General features: G+C 38.4%; 1 protein-coding gene across 2 annotated transcripts; it reads right to left on the minus strand.

The window, feature by feature from the left end:
* Nucleotides 1–11422: 11422 nt before the first annotated feature.
* LOC145092989 (MLO-like protein 4) lies at nucleotides 11423–16258 on the minus strand. Of its 2 annotated transcripts, XM_079031015.1 has the most exons (15): nucleotides 15829–16257; nucleotides 15703–15760; nucleotides 15390–15619; nucleotides 14088–14204; nucleotides 13946–14006; nucleotides 13790–13866; nucleotides 13615–13689; nucleotides 13011–13096; nucleotides 12771–12820; nucleotides 12644–12684; nucleotides 12360–12536; nucleotides 12249–12284; nucleotides 12098–12165; nucleotides 11939–11999; nucleotides 11423–11867 (listed from the first exon to the last, which is right to left on the minus strand). In XM_079031015.1, exons 1-15 carry the CDS (start codon nucleotides 15946–15948, stop codon nucleotides 11517–11519), a joined length of 1608 nt encoding a protein of 535 aa, XP_078887141.1. In that variant the 5' UTR covers nucleotides 15949–16257; the 3' UTR covers nucleotides 11423–11516. The 2 variants fall into 2 exon arrangements, with proteins under 2 accessions (XP_078887141.1, XP_078887142.1); XM_079031016.1 differs by lacking the exon at nucleotides 13615–13689 and having other exon boundaries at nucleotides 15829–16258.
* Nucleotides 16259–19071: the final 2813 nt, after the last annotated feature.

Consider the following 19071-nt stretch of genomic DNA (forward strand, 5'->3'; position numbering starts at 1 on the left):
GAACAAGACTGGTGCTCCCCAATGTGAGAAGCTTGGTCTTATGAAGCCTTTGCTGAGAAGTTCATTCAATTCGCTGGATAGCTCCTGCATTTCTGATGGTGCAAGGCGATATGGAGACTTAGCTACAGGGGTAGCTCCAGGAATCAAGTCGATTCGAAATTCAACTTGACGTTCAGGAGGAATTCCTGAAATATCATCGGGGAAAATGTCGGGGAAATTACAAACTTCGGGAATGCTCTCGAAGTCCTTGACTTATTGTTTCTTGTTTACCACGTGAGTTAGAAAAGCATAGTACTCCTTACGAAAATACTATTTCCCCTTGATACAAGAAATGATTTGTAGGTTCATGCCGAATTTGTCGCTATAAATGATAAGGGTTTCGTTACTAGGAAGGTTAAGCCGAATAGATTTCTCATAACATAGGATGTCGGTACAATTAGGACTTAACCAATCCATACCAACGATGAAGTCAAAACTTTTTATGGATACCGACATCAGGTCGATTGAGAAGGAAAAGTTATTTAGAGTAAGGGTATATCTTATGTATATATAGTTAGTGCACTTGGTTCTCCCGTTGGCCATTTCTATAGTGAAGGTATCTTTTAGTGGTTGGGAATTTTGTTTAAGTAGGTGTTCGAATTTATGGCTCACAAAACTTTTCTCAGCACAGCTATCGAATAGAATGCATGCGTATGAGTTGTTGAGAAGAAACGTACCCGTGACCATGGTAGGGTCCGCAATAGCTTCCTCGTGACCAATAGCCATTATTCTTCCCGTACCACCGACATTCCTAGCCTTTGGATAGTCTCTTTTGAAGTGTCTAGTTTCACTGCACTCATAACATGTGCGACTTACCCCAACACCAGGAACTTGAGTGATTGGTTATGTAGGTGACCTACAGAAACGGGCAGTGTGCCCATTTCTGTTGCAGTTCTTACAGTGCATCTCGTGGAAATTTCCTGTGTGATGGAAATTACACTTGTTGCACTTCGGTAAATTTCTAGCATATTGCTTTGTTGGGGTAGGGTTAACAGGAACAGTAGCAACATGAACAACCACTTTCTGCTGTTTCTTGGAAGGCTATTGGGAAGATTGACCCTTCTGTTTGTTCCGGGACGTTTTCTTGTTGTTGTTGTTGTTGCCTTTGGGTTGTTCTGGAATGATAGTCATGAAGCCTTGACAACTCCATGATATATGAGTGACTGTGCTAGACGTTTGGCACTATTAAATGTAACCGGCTTTGAAGCTAGCATGCTTCCTTGGATCTGAGGTGATAGTCCCCTGATATACCTTTCGATTTTCTTTCTCTCCAGAGCAACCATTCCAGGACATAGGATCGCCAGATCACTGAACCTATTGGTGTAAGTTGTTATATCTGTATCTATCATGGTAAGGCCCCAAAGCTCTTGTTCCAGCTTTATACTTCACCCCTCGAGCAGTACTCTTGCATCATCATTGCTTTCAGATTCTCCCAGCTCATGAAGTTAGCCACTATAAGAGTTAGTGACTTTTCATGGTCATTACACCATGTGAGAGCTCGGTCAGCAAAAGTGCAGGCAACAAATTTCACTTTGCTCCCTTCAGGGAATAGGCAGATTTCAAAGACTGCTTCAGTTTTCTCTATCCATTGATTTAGATCCATGACTCCCCTAGTCCCATTAAAGGTTCTAGGTTTTCCATTCGTGAAATCCTTATAAGAACACTCTTGCAGGTGTCCAAGACTTTCACCATGATTGGAGGGATGAGTACCAGCCCCAGATCCACTGATACCTTATGTATTTATTTGTGACGTGGTGGCTGCCACAGCTGTAGTGACTGCTGCCTGAAACATAGCAGCGTCAAACTGTGGAGGTGGTGGCGGAGGTGGTGTCAGTGCTTCATTGACATTGACATGTCTCAGGTTCTTTCTTGGAGACATCTTTTGCTTCAAGATATAAAAATGGAAAGGTAGTAATACATCAATAATGATAATAAATCAGATGTCTTTGAACTAATTATATTAGTTCAACATGTATTCTGAAAGAAGTTTATATAGAAGTCTACCTCAAGGAATAACTTGTAAAGCGATAATGTGAAAGTGGATAGTGATTTTTCAAAGGAAATAAGATGCCTATCAATTTCATTGGTATATTAGATACATAGAGTTTGGAAAATTTGACCTTGTAGTAGGTCTACAATATACCAAATCTAACTCTATGGTCTTGAGCACCACCTCAGTGCTCCCGATGACCCTCTAACCGACCTCGCCCCAACAAATTGGGGTCCTATACTTCCTTCCGTAAAGAATCTTGAAAGGAGGGCGTTCAATAACGACATGGTAACTGTTGTTATACGAAAATTCCGCTAATGGAAGATACGTATCCCAACTGCCACCAAGATCTAGAACAAATGCCCGAAGCATGTCCTCGAGAGTCTGAATCGTTCTCTCGCTCTGCCCGTCCGTCTAAGGGTAGAAAGCGGTGCTGAAGTGAAGACGAGTCTCCATCTTGTCATGAAACTGCTTCCAAAACCTGGAAGTGAACTGGACGTCTCGATCTGATACTACTGATACAACACTCCATGTCGTGCCACTACCTCACGCACATAAATATCAGCTAGCTTTTCGGCCGATATACTCTCCTGAATCGGTATTAAATGCGTGCTCTTGGTCAGCCGATCCACTATGACCCAAATCGAATCAACTCCGCGTGCGGTCCTGGGGAGCTTAGTGATGAAATCCATAGTGATGTCCTCCCATTTCCACATGGGAATGTCTAACGGATGCATCTTGCCGTGGGGTCTTTGATGTTCTGCCTTCACCTTCCTGCAGGTCAAGCATCTCTGCACATACCAAGCTACGTCTCGCTTCATGCAGGGCCACCAATAGTTGGTTCGAAGATCTCTGTACATCTTCATCGCCCCTGGGTGGATGGAAAACCGATACTTGTAAGCCTCATCCATCAACACATGCCGTACTCCTCCCCAGTACGGTACCAAAATTCTCCCATGAAGGGTCAACAATCCTCGATTGTCATAGTCAAAGGAAGCTACTTGGCCCACAATCCTCTCACACTTCTGCCTCTCCTCCTTCAGGCCCTCAACCTGAGCCTCTCTAATCTGCTCCAACAATGGAGTAATCATTGTCATCCTCAGACATATATCCCTGATCGGGGATGCTACCGCCTTGCGGCTCAGGGCGTCGGCCACTACGTTGGCCTTGCCCGGATGATAAAGGATCTCACAGTCATAATCCTTTACCACGTCTAACCATCCGTGCTGCCTTATGTTCAGATTCAGCTGATCCATGAGGTACCTCAAACTCTTGTGATCTGTGTAAATGGTACAACGGACCCCATAGAGGTAATGTCTCCAAATCATGCGTCGGATAGTTAGCCTTGTGGGGCTTCAACTTTCTAGAGACATATGCTCTCACATGACCTCGCTGAATCAAAACCGCTCCCATACCTATGATCGAAGCGTCACAGTAGAATACAAAATCCTCTACTCCCTCCGGCAGGGTAAGAATCGGTGCCTCACACAATCTCTGTCTGAGGGTCTCAAATGTTGCCTGCTGCTCAGGCCCCCAGCGGAACACCACCGACTTCTTGGTCAGTCGGGTGAGCGGAACTGCTATCTTGGAGAAATCTTGAATGAATCTCCTATAGTACCCATCCAGTCCTAGGAAGCTCCAAATATCAGATAGAGATCTCGAGACTTCCTACTGCATCACGGCCTCTATCTTGGCCAGATCTACTAGTATACCCTTCTAGTTGACGAGGTGCCCAAGGAACTACACCTCGCGCAACCAGAACTCGCACTTAGAGAACTTCGCGAACAAACTCTCCCTCCTCAACGTCTCTGGCACCTCTCTCAGGTGCTCTTCATGCTGCTCCTGAGTCTTGGAATAAACCAAGATGTCATCAATGAACACTATCACTGAACGATCCAGCATCGGTCTGCATACGCGATTCATGAGGTCCATGAATGCGGCTGGAGCGTTGGTGAGCCCGAACGACATCACCACAAACTCATAATGACCATAGCGGGTCCTAAAATCGGTCTTCTGCACATCCTCATCTCTGACCCGCATCTGGTGGTATCCTGACCATAGATCAACCTTTGAGAACCATGATGCTCCCTGAAGCTGGTCAAACAAATCATCTATCCTCGGGAGTGGGTAACGGTTCTTCACCATTACCTTTTCCAGCTCCCGGTAATCTATGCACATATGGTATGACCCATCCTTCTTCCTCGCAAACAGGATCGGGGATCCCTATGGTGAACTACTCGGCCGGATAAAACCCTTGTCTAGCAGCTCCTGCAGCTGCGTAGACAACTCATGCATCTCTGGAGGTGCCAATCGATACGGTGCCTTGGCTATTGGAGCCGCACCCGGAACCAGGTCAATCCGAAACTCAACCTGTCTTTCAGGAGGTATCCCAGGCAAATCCTCTGGAAATACATCCGGATACTCTCATACTACTGGTACATCGTAAACTGTCACCTTGCCTTTCTACCAGGCATCTATAACATAGGCGATGTACCCTGCGTAATCTTGTTGAACATAGCGTTTCGCCCTCGCTACTGAACAAAGGACTGGTCCATGCTGTGGACTCTCGTCCTAAAACACTCACTCTCCCCCACTAGGACTGCGAACCCTCACTAACTACAACTCACAATCAATCATGGCCCCATTGTGGCTCAGCCAATCCATACCCACTATAACCTTATTCCCTCGCAGAGGAATAGGAACCAAGTCCACTGAAAACTGCTCATCAAATAACTGCAGCGAACACCCCATATGTACTCTCGCGACCCTGACGGTCCTGTCATCCGCTATCTCAACCTCAAGTGGACAATCTAACTCCCCCAGAGCTCTGCTAAACCTCTTGCTAAGCGCAAGTGAAACAGATGATCGGGTAGCCCCCGAGTCAAACAATACTGTAGCTGACATGCCGTTCACTAAGAACGACCCTATACAAAAACACATAACCATGAGAAACAATCTATATCAATAAAAAGATAAGAGGAAAATACATACCCGCCACCAAATCAGGAGTCGCTCACGCCTCCTCCGCTGTCATCTGGAAAGCTCTACTCTTCGCCACTGGCGCCTCACCCCGGCCCTGACGGCCGTCTGTAATCCTCAAAGTAGCAGGGGCAGGTGTTGCCACCTTCCCTGCTGCTGCCAAACTCGGACACTGGAACTTTTTATGTCTCTTCTGATTGAAATGGAAGCAAATCAAATCAGATGTTGTGGTGGTGGTGGTAGTAGCTGTACAGTCTATCCTCATATGCCCAGTCCGGCCGTACTTGTAGCAACTGGGACTCCCTACCTTGCACGCCCCATTGTGCAACCTCCCACACTTGCCACACCGACTGTGGTTCTGCTGTCCTCTAGATCTGTGATCTGATACCTTGGGCTTTCTGCCCGAACTCCTTGTGCCAAATACCGCCTCAGGCTTCCTCTTCTTCTCCATCTCCAAATCTATCTCTCTTTCACGAGCCCTCACAATCATATCATCCAACGTTTTACAGCTGAACCGACTCACAAACTGGCGGATATCACTCCGTAACATCTCATGATAACGGGCCTTCTTCATCACCTCATTAGCTGCGTACTGAGGAACAAGAAGGGCCCTCTCCCTGAACTTGGCGGTAATCTCCGCCACTGTCTTTGTAGTCTGAGTGAGATCCTGAAACTCCCTAGCTAACTGCTGCACCTCAATAACCGGTGCAAACTCGGCTCTGAACCTGGTAGTAAAATCATCCCAGGTCATCGCATCAAGAGCTGCATCATCCCTAATGACATTCCCAATCTCTTCCCACTAATCTCGTACACTGTCCTTTAGTAGACAAGATGCTAGTCTGACCTTGTCCCCCTCGAGACATCTGCTGGTGCGGAAAGCGTTGGCGACATTTGCCAACCACCTAGTACTCGCTATGGGGTCCTGCTCCCCATGGTAGTCTGGAGCTCCACAAGCTCGGAACTCCCGGAAGATGAGTGTACGTAACCCCATCATGGCCGCCACCTCAGCACGGAATGTGCTCAACCTCTCGTCCATCAGCTCTAGAATACCCTCCTTGATCGAACCAAAGATCACAGGAGTCTGCTCAAGTATGGTGCGAGTAACCTCTGAGGTGAGGAACTCTCTGGTCTGCTCATCTAGATGCTCGGCCCCCGAGCTTGATCCTGATCCCTCGCCGGCTCCTGAACTGTCGACTGATGGCCTAGGGCGTAAAACCACCATTCTGAAAACACATCATAACAAACGTCAGAAACACTGATATATTTCGAGGGATCTCTACTACTACAAGTTTCCTGGTCTCATCTCAGCCTTCCTCGATTCAAGTACGGATCCTCTGCTTTTAGTAGTATAGGCCCATACTACCTTTTACATCTATCCGTACTTTCCTCAAGAACTGCCTTGACTTCCACCAAGTCACTTCTACTACTACTCTTATCCTAGGCTTGCCCTATGGAAATCTCTGACTCCACCCAAACCAGTCCTCAGCTGTTGAAGGCCTCCTTGTAATGCTAATTAGCCATTACCTGAATACCATCACACGTGACGAGGCTCAGATAATCCTTCGAGTAAAATACTCGTCCCTACAGCGGTTAGTCTCAGACAAGAGCTGTGCAATAGGGCCAAACCCAACACTCTGAGAGTAATCAACCCTAATCACATGTGACGTGACGTATTCACCTAATGGATAACTCCCATAACTCAGAGTCCCACAAGGTACAAAACAAGCAACATTCGGACACAAGAAACTACTCAAGGAAATCTATCCTCATAATAAGAAACTGTACTAGAATACAATGTTGAGCTTATGTTATCAGGCATAACCTAAAAAGGTTATCCTACTACTGTCTACTCAATACTAGCATGCAATTCTCATAAAGCTGGAACACATATAGCAGGCACATAAGGCATCCACCTAGATCCTTAGCCCTATTCTAGCATGTTGTTCTACTGAAACTGAAACTGATAATCATAACATAAACTTGTATGGGTAGTTTGGGAGTACTTACTTGAGCTCAGCTAATCGCATGCACCACACCTTTTTCTTTGCTTTTTCCAAAAATTCCTTTCTTTTTAAGTTTCTTTTTCAAAAGTTTCTTTCAAAAATGTTTTTATTTTGAAAACCTTATACCAATTCCTTAGTTTGAGTTCAGACACACCCGAGAGTGTGCCCGGATCCCTCAAACCAAGGCTCTAATACCAACTTGAAACATCCCGAAAATACAACCCATTTTTTTTTGTTTTAACATTATTAAAACCCACAACATCGAATGTTATATAATAAGACCATGAATCGTATGTATCAACATGCCATAATAATGTATCAAATCAAAAACTGAAGTTAATATCATATCGAAACATCTAAATAAACTCCCATGATAAAACTGTAACTGTGGTGTGTGCCATGCAATCAACCCGAGCTCTTCCCTTTACTCGCGGAAGTACCTGAAACCAAAAACTGATACTGTAAGCACAAAGCTTAGTGAGCTCCCCCAATCTACCGTATACCATATAATACATATAAACACATACTGGGCCTTGCCCACTGCATCGGACCAAAGTCCGGAACTAACCAGACCTTGCCTTCTGCATCAAACTGTAGTCCGGAAACTGCATCAGACCGAAGTCTGAAACTAACCAGGGCGTTACACTCTGCATCAGACCGAAGTTCGGAAACTGCATCGGACCGAAGTCCGGAAACTGACTGAACATAGCATAGCAAAATCATAATTACTAGCATAAACACATATACTCCAAACTGCATTGGACCGAAGTTCGGAACACATAACACAAAGACATGCTTGAATCACAAAGAAATCAAGCACACTGAACTACTGCATCAGACCGAAGTATGGAACTACTGCTAACTAAACGGGCCGATATTGTGGTCGTAGACCCGTTCCTACTGGAAGGAAAACTCACCTCGTGATGCTAGCTGCTGAGATGCTAAATCTGAAACTGCCTGATTGCTGCTCCGAAACTCCCCAGCTACAAATCCCATAAACACTAAATCAAATATTGATAACTATTCTCAGGGTAAAATAACTATTTTACCCCTGGTCAAAGTCAGCATCTAGGCCAAAGTCAACTTTCAGTTGACCGGACTCGCCGAGTTGGGCCGCCAACTCGCCGAGTCCCTATCATCCATTCTAATCCTCTACCCGCTTCTACTCGTCGAGTTTGGCAAAGACTCGACGAGTTGTTCTTCGATACTAACATCGAGTCTAACTTTATCCGACTCGTCGAGTTGTATGAACGACTCGTCGAGTTCTCCTTCATCATTAGAACACGTTCATTCTGTGACTCGCCGAGTTGTATGAACAACTCGTCGAGTCTGTTCTTGAGGCAAGAATATTACCTTGGACTCGCCGAGTCGCGGCGTGGACTCGCCGAGTCTCCTGCATGGCACTACTATACAGTCGCTTCTAGTTGGTCTCAGTGCATCCAATTCATAGATCTGGGCTTCTAGGGCTGGTTTTGCACGTAAAGTTTCCAACTTTACGTGCATGCACACGTGAATGGGGCTAAAACACCAAAATCATCCAACACTAAGCACTTAGGGTTTGGAACAAGGCTATATTTGCATAAAGGTAGCTATATTGAGTTTCTAGAGCTCAATAACATCCAGATCTATGGTCTCCATCCTAAGGAAAGCTCAAATCTCGAGTTTGAATTATAAAAGGCTCCAAAAGAGACATAAACAAGCATAAAAGAGGGTTTAATGGAAGAATAAGCAAGGTAATAACTTTATTACCACAATATGAAGCAGACGGAAGCTAGTTCTTGGATCTCCTTCCTCTTCTATTGATCCTCTTTCCTTTCTTCTCTTCTACAATTCCCAAGCTATCACAAAACACTCAAGCTCAACAATGGGGACTAGGATTTTACAAAGAAATGCTCTAAAGGTGCTGGAGGCTGGGGTGGGAGGCTATAATGGCGTTTAAATAGGGTGCAAACCCTGGGGTTTATGGTTTCGTCTAGACTAGCGGACTCGTCGAGACCGGGATACAAACTCGTCAAGTCGCCTACTAAAGACGCATGCAATTCCCGTCACTACTCGACGAGTTGGGCTACTGACTCGTCGAGTACCTCTTAAGAAAGGAAAATACTTTATTTAAATTACATACCAGGAATGGGGCGTTACATAGGCGGTCCTGCTTCGTGCTCAAGGCCAGCAGACCTACGGTGGCACGGATAGACTGAAGGCCCAATGGGGCGTACTAGTCAAGCCGAAGGCCCAGAGAACAGTTTAGATAGGCTGAAGGCTCGGTAAGGCGGTCCAGTCATGCTGAAGGTTCTGAGAGTGGGCTAGATAGACTAAAGGCCCGGTGAGGCGGTCCAATCATGATGAAGACTCTATATGCATATTGTTTGTTGATGACATTGTTCTATTTATATGGTGTTGATATTTTGGGGGAATTCACTATGCTTCAGGATTACAATTGTGGATTTTGTTTCAGGTACTTTGGATGATCGTGGGAAGACGAAGGCGTGATCGTGCACCTCCTCACATTTTATGATTTTAATTTTTGGGAAAATCTGATATTGGATTATTTTGAAAACAATTTGTAAAATAGTAATGGTTTGGATGTCCGTATAAACAACGAATGATTTTTGGATGTTTTGAAAAAGTTTACATTTTTCATGAATTTTATAGATGTCACATTTACGTGATTTGCCCACCTTGGGCATCAGATCTGTGCTTTGGAACATTGGAGTGAGAGTTTAAAGGCTTAATGGGTCAAGACCCTATTAAAAGAACCTAGGGTTTGAGTTTGAAGCTTTATGGATGGCCCTTGAGGGTAAAGTTGGAAACTTTACCCTTCTATACATCATTCTTGAAAGGGATCTGAGGTTTGGAGTCTTTAGATTCAAAGGAATCGGCTTAATGCATTAAGAAGTTGGTTTTCTGGCCAACTCGACAAGTTCATGAGTGAAATCGACGAGTTGGTGAGACTTTTCGCGATCCGACCAGTCAACAAGGGAACTCGACGAGTTGATAGCCAAACTCGGTGAGTCGAGTCAACTCGGAATGTTGACCTTGACTTTGAATTTGACTAAGTTTGACTCTTAAGGTTTGAAGTATTAAGTTGAATCTAAGGAGTTGTTCATGTTTAAGGATTGAGTAAAGCAGATACTCGGAGCCAGGGTAATCTGTAGGTAAATATAGGTAAATACCTACCAAGTAATCTACGTATACTGATGTTGTAAAAAAAATGAAACGAAAAAAATGACAATTGATTAACGAAAATAGAAAATACAAAAATTACCGTAGGTAATTTGTAGGTAAATATAGATAAATACTTTCAAATTACCTATGAATGAACGTTATCTGTAGGTAATCCGTAGGTATCTACCTACAGATTGCCTACGATTGTTTTTCTATTTTCTATTTTTTGATGGTCAAATATTGTTTTTTTCGCTTCACTTTTTCACAACAATAATATACTTTGATTATATTGTTTTCAACAACTTATACATCATATAAACATAAATATAACCGTATTGATCATCAAAATTCATGAATCGTTTCAAGTACATATAGACATAATAATAATAATAATAACAATAATAATAATAATAATATATTTTATATAATAACAAGAATAAAATAATAAAATAAAACATAATAATTTTAACAGTAAAAGTAAAACAATAATTATAAATATAACAATAAATATAAATTATAGTTATAAGTATAATAATAATAATAATAGAAATTAAAATGAAAGATTAATAATAACCTAGAGAATAAGGAGGGGAATAAAAATGTTTAGTACGGATTACCTACATAATTTGAAAATGTCTTTCCTTTTTTTTTTTATTCTGTAGGTATTCTTTAGTAAATTACTACAGAGTACCTAAAATTTTGAAATAAATCCGTTTTCTTCATTTCCGTAGGTATTTTATAGCAAATTACCTACAAAATAACTACAAAATTATTTTTTGTAGCAATTCGGTAGTAAATCTTTCACTAAAGTAGGGCAACTTTATTTTGTAGGCAATTTGTGGCTATTCCATAGGTATTTTCCTACGGAAAAATTCTGCAGGTACTTTTTTATGTGAAAAACATGATCGTCTCGAAAGCTTTGGGTGTATACAGGTTGACAGTTCATAATTTTCGATTTCAAGTTCGGTTAGGAGCTATACACTTTCACATTTGGTTAAATTTTTGTATTGAAAACTTATGGTTAAGTTTACTATGATTGCCAAGGTGGAGATTGTGAGTTAAATATGACAAGCATATATAAGTTTAGGGTCCATAAATGTAGATTTGAAAAAAAATGTGAAAAGTAGTTTGACTAGGTGGGTAGATTTATTAGTTAAAGAAAGTTTCTCACATGATCATTTTGTTATCCAAATTCATCATCAACATACCTTGTACGTTTTCCCCAACACCTTCTCCCCAATGTGGATTGTTATAAAATAGACGCATATCGTATTTCTTCCCAACAAGAATCCATACAAAAACATAATGCCATAACTTGGTATGTATATATTACTAGATTTCTATGACTTCAAAATTACGGGTTCAAATCTTTCTGAATCACATGAAACATCTATCTCATCACAATAATTGTCATCATCCCTACCCGGAACTAATTGAGCATTTTCATCATGTGTAGAAACTTCAAGAACTTGACTTTGACTTTCTTCGAAGAAATCATCTGGACTTGATATTGGCACAATCTCATCATAATCATCATCCACCATCGAGTCTAAAGACATGGTGGATGATGTCGCTGGAAGGAGAGCGAAAGTGGAATCATGTCTGTGTTTCTCCTTCACCCTCCTCCGCCACGTGTGCAATGATTCTCTCACGTTTTCAGACACTATCGTTTTCTTGAACTGAGAACCCATCTGCAAATCACATAAAATATTCAAGAAAATGTGCAAACAGAATTCAGTGGCCAGTTTGATTTTGATCATGCCTGAGTAACAATAACGTAGAGAGGAAATGTGATGAAACTACACCAAAACTGTGAAACAATCCTGAAAAAAAAACATAAAATGAAAGTGTGAATTTGAAAAAAAAAAGATTTTTTTTGCCAGATTAGGATCAAATCGAGTTTTTTCAAGAATATATTTACCCAAACGTCAAGCGAATCATAAGAACACTATGGTCCTTTGTAAAACAAGAAGTTTCATTCACCTCCCACTACAAGTTAAACAAAATAAGAACATTTCACTAATCTTTCTTTTTGTGTCGTATAAAATTAAAAAGTAGGAAAAGGGTGTTACCAAGGACCAAAGACATGTCGCCATTTCAAAAGCATTCTGCAATTACGTGTTAGCTATAAAGAAATTTGAGTGAAAAATATGAAATTTTAAAGATTGTTTTGATTCGATCACCTGAAAAGAGATGAATTGTATCAATCGTAACAGAAGCCTCGGTCTTCCGAACCAAAAGAGTTCATCTCTCAAGTTAATTCGATGCGTTTCTGTGGTTTGACTTTGACTTGTGTTCTTGGTTTCAACAGCCAGTTTTATTACTATCCGATGTAGTTTAGTACCCACGAGGACAATGAACTTTTGTTCATTTTGTTAATTAAGTTCCAAACAAAGGAGAAAACGTAAGGAAAAAAGCGTTGTTTTGAATGCATGTAAAATGAGAGGTTTAATGATCGAGTATTTACAATTGCTGGAAGAAACGACAACCAGAAGTATATATATGTACCTAGAAAACATCAATAATATTAGAGATTCATTCAACAAATGAAAACTCATAAACACGTGTTTATGTTTATGCACACAAAAAGTTACCATGAAAACCAAGAAGAACACACGAAATGGCAAAAATCCATAGCGGGATGCTGCATGTAGCAAAGAAAAAACGATTTTATCCTTAAAATACTCGAGAAAAGATGCATACATAGAGACACATGAGTGCCCTTTATCAAGAAACCAGAAAGAAATATAATCTTTTAAGCAATGAAAAGCTACTTTTTTAGTAAAAAATTGAAACGGATCAAAGAATACGAGGACAAAAACGTAATTTTATACCTTATCCCAACAATATCCCGAAACTCTTCCTCCATGCTTCGAAGCATATAGTTATGGAAGTCGTATGATAATGGTAGGTTATGAGTCTATAACAAGTTCATGAAAAACATATATAAATGGAAAGAGAAAATTACACGAATGGTCCCTGTGGTTTAGGATAATTTGTGCGTTTGGTCCTTAACTTATTTTTTTAACTCGGAAGGTTCCTACTGTTTGTTTTTGTTACACGTTTGGTCCCTGCCTTATCTAAAAAAACTATTTTGCCATTGACTTTTTAAATTATTTAAATAAACACACCCAACCCAACCCTCCTCACCTTACTTTACTTACCGGCCCCATCATTTTTTCCTATTTAAATAATAGTATTTTTAGGTAAGACAGTGGCCAAACGAGTAACAAAAATAAACAGTAGGGACCAAACGCGTAACAAAAACAAATAGTATAGACTTTTCGAATTAAAAAAATTAGTTAGGGACCAAACGTGTAAATTACTCCAAACCATAGGGACCATTCGTGTAATTTACTCAAATGGAAAAGAACGCTTTCAAATGTTACTTGTAAGTCAAGAATTTGAAGGGGAATTGACAAAATATATATATCTTACTGTTATGAATCCTAATCTCAAAGCTAAGTAATCGGTTCTATTTATAGAACTCCAAATCTGTCTGCTGAAACAAAGCTGAATATTATACATCGTTTAGCAATTTTCCTCATAAAGGAATCGGGAAACTTTCCATAAATGGAAAGATGGTTTTATTATCATGAAACTGCGAGATTACCAGCCAAACGAGGATATTGTGTTGACTCCATGGATGAGCAGTGTTGCGATAAATAAAAGTAGATAATCTTCTCATTCCTAATCACATCGATCGATCAAAATTTGAAAAAGTTACTGTTGTAAATGTAAAAATTCAAATGGGTAAGTCGAATTGTACCTTGTGGTGGAGGTTGAGCCATGGATTTGGCTTGGTTTTCCCAAATTCTCCAGCTGTAGATCTAATGGGAGCAAAAAAGAACGTTTTTTTTAGAGAATTGATGAAGAAAGAGATTAAATTTATGAAGAAAGATTATGTGAACCTTGATCATGGCGAGTGCAATTGCAACGAAGCTGTAAGTTACATGTGTTACACCCAAAGCAAATAGGAATCGATGAAGTTGTTCAAGGCTTTCTTTTGAAGCAAAAGATGAACTACCCTTCAAAGTTTACAAATTTGGGATTTTAGCGGGTAAAGTAAAGGGTAAAAACAAAATACGAAGGCTTTCTCGTAAATATGAGGAAAATTTCTATCAAACAAAAAAAAATATCATGTTACTATAAGATTAAAGTAAACAATTATCTTCATAAAAATCTTGATTAGAGAATATGTTGGAAAACACTTATTTTCCATCAAAGACAAATAGAGAGCATACACTATGATTAAAGTAAAATAATATCATGTGTTAGACAAATAATATACAACAATATTACACTAAAATAATATCATTTGTTAAATAGATTTTATAGTATGATATTGTTTTAAAGACATGTCGCCTTAAAGTTGAAGCACGTGAGATTCGAATTTGAATCAACTCCATTGTGGAGTTTTTCATACCAAATGATAATTACTAGGCCACATTATGTAACATATTTTAGTAAATTAAAATAATAAATAGAGATAGAATTTGATAAAATTATAGTAAGATAATAAAATAATATGAAATTACAATTATTAAAGTAGTAATTTTAGGAGAAAAAAACCCTTAAATTTTGATCAAATTTTCAAAAAAAGCCATATTACATTGCTTTTACCAATTGTTTACTTTTTATTTGTTATAATCCGGATGAATAAACAGCTGCTACTCTTTTGTATTTTATGTTAAAAAATCATATGACTTAATCGTTAATGAGAATAGAATATAAAAACTTTATGAAGATTTTCATTTTGTTGTCTTCTCTTTGTTAGTTGTGTTTGTTATCCTCCCTTATTTGATTGTGTTTGTTATTAGCCCTTATTTGATTCTAACTTTAATAATCGATTATTTGATTCTAACTATTTAAGTCACAAAAATAACTTTGAAAATTGCCATCCAAGACACATCTTAAATGGTCATAAGATCCACAATCTTTAAGAGATAGGAAAAAGATTGTATAGGAAAGCAAAATCCATTACAACTAAAACATGCTATTATGCTTTTGACCTTTATAATATTTTGATGCCAAAAACTACAAATCCTTCTTTATAAAACTTGTAATGTTTGGCTCGAAGCTCAAATATACTACTAAATGTACACTTAATAAAATGACTAAAATACCCTTTTTTGTAAGTAATTTGTAACCATGGCAAACAGGCGAAAGGGAAGAAATGCATAGAAATTAAAGGAAATGACTAAAATACCCACCTCAGGGCAGATTTGGGTGTGTGTATGGCTCAAAAGCTGTCTGGAAACAGAGTAATTAGAATGATTATTGAAAGATATTCGATCATCAACTGCCTCTGTAACTATGAAGCTTTTATCAATGGAACATGGATAAAATCGGCTGCTAATTGCTGACGATTTAACACAAATCTTTGAAATATAGACGATCCAATGACCCATCAGCAATGACAGAATCGCAAAGAGCATTAATTCTGCTCACAATTAAACAACCCAAATGAATAAAATCACAAGAAACAATTATGAAAAATCTTTAAATTGAAGAAATATCATTAACCTTCTTTAATCTTTTCTAGAGCAGCAAAAAGAGCTTTCCTCTTTGTTCTATACAACCACTGTGTGCGACAAAGACCAAAATCAGTCAAAATTGTTGAAAAAAAGTTCAAAAGTTTGCAACTTTTACCTTCTCAATGTGTCGAAGAGCTGCATTCATGAAGAATCCAACAAGAACCATGACAGATACGACACTAGCAACAGCCCATGTTGGTGTTTCCACCAACGATTTCCCTTCATCCGCCTCCATTTTTATCAAGCTTGAAGAAAAAACTATGCAACAATCTTCAAAATCTTTCCCCTTTCATGTGCAAGAACTTGACCCTTTTGTGAGATTTCAAGCTTTCGCTTCTGGGTTTTGCAAATTGATATCAAAGAATGCATGAAATTGGGATTCTTTCAAGAACTTTGGATATAACACGATGAAAATGAAGAAACCCAGATGGGTTTTCACTGGGTGTTACTCTTAACTTTTGAGTCTATGTATTTTGGTATTATTAAAGTGGGAATTGGGGTCATTGATGGCTGCCAATTAATTAGTTTAAAGGCGTTAGGAAACATATTTGCATGGAGGGCGACATATATGGTTGTGCATTTGGATGCAATATTGCTCGCAATTAATTTATGTTTTATAGTTTGTGTACATTTAGGGCATATGGGGCAGTTTAAAAAATTGATTTTTTTTTGTGAATTTATTAATGTGTGGTGCTCGTTTGAAGTTGGTTTGGAATTTTATATTTGATGTAAATTAAATATATGTTTTTGGTGAAAGTTATATTATTAATATTTAGGAAAAATTATATAAGTTATATGAGGTTTTGGTTCTGAGAAATTATATAGTCTCGCAAAATTCTCCTTATCAAGTATCAACATGTGTTATTAATGAAAATAATCTGAAAACATCACAAGATAACTAAAAAAACATGATTTGTCATTGGTTTATGCTATTTGGTATGAACACCTTTTATTATTGGCGGAGCTTTATTAGGGCAAGGGGGTTGTGCATCCCTGATTTTTCGGTTAGAAACAGTCTTTATAGTTTCACTTTTTACATTTTAGATCCAAAAAATATAAAATTTTGGTTGTGGCCCCTGTTGCTTACCAATTTTTATACATATTATATTTTTGGCTAACCAAAATCAAATGTTGAAGTTCCGGCCCTGCTTATTATCATAGTGTCACGTCAGAAAGAATAAAAGAAGATGCCTTCAATGTCGTTGTGAGGATTGTGTTTGCCCATGAACACGCAATCATGAAGCCAAAGAAAGAAGAAGAGCAAAGAAGAAGAAGAAGAAGATGCATTACAAGCTATTATCGTGGTAACGAGGGATGATATAATGACGGTCGGCGGCGGTGTTGATCCTGTTACCAAGGCGTTTATCTACCCTCCAACTCGGCAATAACGGGACATAACGATCCCATATTGAACAGTTTTAGTAAGGTCCCGTTTGATAGTTTATGTCTGGGAAAGTGCTGTCCGATAAAGTGCTGTCTGGGAAAGTTTTCTGACTGAGAAAGAAACCATGTTGTTTGATTGTACATCTGATTGACTGTGCTGAATGATGAAAAAAAGTAATAATTCAATAAAAAAAATAAATTTAAAAAAGTTATTTAAAAGAATTAATAATCCAATAAAGAAAGAAAGATGTGGGGTTTGATGTATAATTGTCTTTCCAGCCCATTCAGCCAGAAATATATGATTTTGGGGCTTTCTGGGAAAGACATATCTTACCGGGAAAGACCCTTTCTTTTGTGCAAATCAAACAGTCTTTCCGGTCCATTCAGCCAGAAAAATTTGTTTGAACCTGGAAATATGCGTATCAAACGGGCCTAAGACGAGTTTGATGATTTTGGTTGTGAAAGATTGTTGATTACTTTTTTTATTGAACAAATTTATGTTATTGGGCACCCAATCTCTCAAAGATTGGTGTGGCCTCATTTTTGTCATAAAAGTTTACATGTCACATCAACGTCACATCATACTTGCTAAGTGCACTGTAATATTTCGGTAGCAGTGACACCGATAAAATAGAAGTTGCATTTGTAAGTATCTTAATAGAAAAAAAAAATTACATCGTGGGCTTGAAAAATAAAAATAAATGTTTGAGAGTGGTAAAATATGGCGTAAGTTTTTATATATTTTAGAAAAAGATATCAAGCTTTTGTCGTTCTTTAGGTTCGATCTCTAAGGCTTAAGTCCGATATATGCCGAGCCACCTAAACACTTGCCGAGCTAATACGTTCACCAGAACTTGAGTTGTAATAAAGATAATCTAAACATTACAAGATCACTAAAAACTTCAAGAAATTTTGAAGGAAACATCTTCTAGAAGAACGTTAACAACATTTGGAAGTCTTGACAAATAAAAATAAATTGTTGATTAGGCCAATAAACCACATCCTTATTTTCATATTCAAGGTATGAGTAAATAAGTCTCGCTAATATTTTATTCCAAAGTCTCATTTAAATATTACAAAAGGTATTTGGAGTTACAAATCCATTTTCTTTCTGCATTTACATTCATCTATGATAACTTAAACTCTTGTTGCTTAGGCTTAATGGTATCGTTGTAAAATACCACCGGTAAGCTTTGGTGGCAGTTTTACTGGCGGTAAACACCCCTCAACTAAATTTATAGTCGGCGGTAATTTTTATTGGTAAACTGTCACCGATATCTCTCTATTCTTGCGGAGGAAACAACTTTTGTGCTTAGGAAGCTGCATCAATGGGTTGTACTTTTATGCATTAGAAAAATACACAAGAGTGGTAGAAAATGATTATTGTTTGGAAATACTTTCATACTATCATAGGCAAAAATTTATAACAAAGACAAATGTCTATATGAGATCAAATTTTGGTTGGTAAAAACATCATGACATCATTTTGTCTTAGTGATAAATAGTACATTAAAAAGTAAACGGGGTGAGGATGCTTATTATTTGGATAAACGAATTATCTAATTGTATTATTTTGTTTGGATATTTAGATTTTTTGGGTTGCTTTTTTAGCAACAGAGTTGTTATTTTGATATTTGGGATTAATTTGGCTTATAAAATAAGAAACAAATAGTAAAAACTGAATAACAATTTATTAATTTTTATTTATATTTTTTTATTTTTAATAGATATCTTTAATCATTTATTAATTTATTAGATCCAATAAAAAAAACATTAATATTACTTTTTTCTTCAAAATTTTGTATTTTTATATGAGTGAAATATTAAATAATATTATAATTTTCTTAGTTGTTTATAAATTTTCATTTACAACTAAATAATTTACTTTTGTTTCTTTTATGAAGTTGATTAAAATTCAAATAATATATTTTTTAAAATATACCGAATGTTGATAGTCGATCCAAACATATAGTAA

The sequence above is a fragment of the Lactuca serriola genome, chromosome 3, assembly GCF_051521515.1.
Source record: "Lactuca serriola cultivar US96UC23 chromosome 3, Lser_US96UC23_V15, whole genome shotgun sequence".
Classification (NCBI taxonomy): Eukaryota; Viridiplantae; Streptophyta; class Magnoliopsida; order Asterales; family Asteraceae; genus Lactuca; species Lactuca serriola.